Source organism: Haliaeetus leucocephalus, unplaced genomic scaffold (genome assembly GCF_000737465.1).
Source record: "Haliaeetus leucocephalus isolate CR32 unplaced genomic scaffold, Haliaeetus_leucocephalus-4.0 Scaffold768, whole genome shotgun sequence".
In the NCBI taxonomy this organism is placed as follows: Eukaryota; Metazoa; Chordata; class Aves; order Accipitriformes; family Accipitridae; genus Haliaeetus; species Haliaeetus leucocephalus.
This window is the reverse complement of record NW_010973204.1, coordinates 606-1,388: the sequence shown is the minus strand read 5'-3', so window position 1 is coordinate 1,388 and position 783 is coordinate 606. Positions and strand designations below refer to the sequence as shown.

Genomic DNA, 783 nt, shown 5'->3' with positions numbered 1-783 from the left:
ACCCCGCCGGCCGCCGAAGACGCCGCGCCGACGCCGAAGCCGGAAACGACGTTGCCGCTGGCCGTCATCTACTCCTCGGACGCCGGGGAAGCGCCGGGTCCCAGTTACCGTTGTTTGATGTGCAGCAAAGTCTTCTCCAAACACCCGCAGCTGGCGCGGCACCAGCGCTTCGTCCACCGGCTGGAACGCCGGCACAAGTGCCCCACGTGCGGTAAAATGTTCAAAAAAAAATCCCACGTCCGCAACCACCTCCTGACCCACACCGGCGAGCGGCCCTTCCACTGCAAGGAGTGCGGCAAGAGCTTTAACTCGCAGGCCAACCTCCTCCGGCACCGCCTGACCCACACCGGCGAGCGGCCCTACGAGTGCGAGGTGTGCCACAAGCGCTTCACCCAGTCCTCCACGCTCCGGCAACACCTCTTCGTCCACAGCCGCCGCTACCCCTACAAGTGCCAGGAGTGCGGCGTCCGTTTCCACCGTCCCTACCGTCTCCTCATGCACCGGTACCACCACACCGGCGAGTACCCCTACAAATGCCAGCAGTGCGGCCGTTCTTTCCTCCTCCGGCGTCTTCTCGAGGTTCACCAGCTCAGCCACGCCGGGCGGCAACCCCAAATCTGCGCCGGCTGCGGCGCCGCCTTCGTCACCTCCCTCCAGCTCCGCGAACACAAGTGCGGCAAAATCAGCCGGCGTTTCGAGTGTCCCACCTGCGGCAAGAAGGTGGGATCGGCCGCCCGGCTGCGGGCGCACGAGAGGGTCCACGGCGCTCCCGGCGAGCCCCCG

At 66.7% G+C, this 783-nt stretch overlaps 1 protein-coding gene across 1 annotated transcript in view; it reads left to right on the top strand.

The window, feature by feature from the left end:
• Positions 1-3: 3 nt before the first annotated feature.
• LOC104840421 (zinc finger protein 574-like) overlaps positions 4-783 on the top strand; it is a gene marked incomplete at both ends in the record, with an annotated part of 1,380 nt that continues 600 nt past the window's right edge. Inside the window, one exon of the mRNA XM_010581331.1 lies at positions 4-783. This exon is cut by the window's right edge and continues 600 nt beyond it. Coding sequence (XP_010579633.1) covers positions 4-783 — 780 coding nt within the window.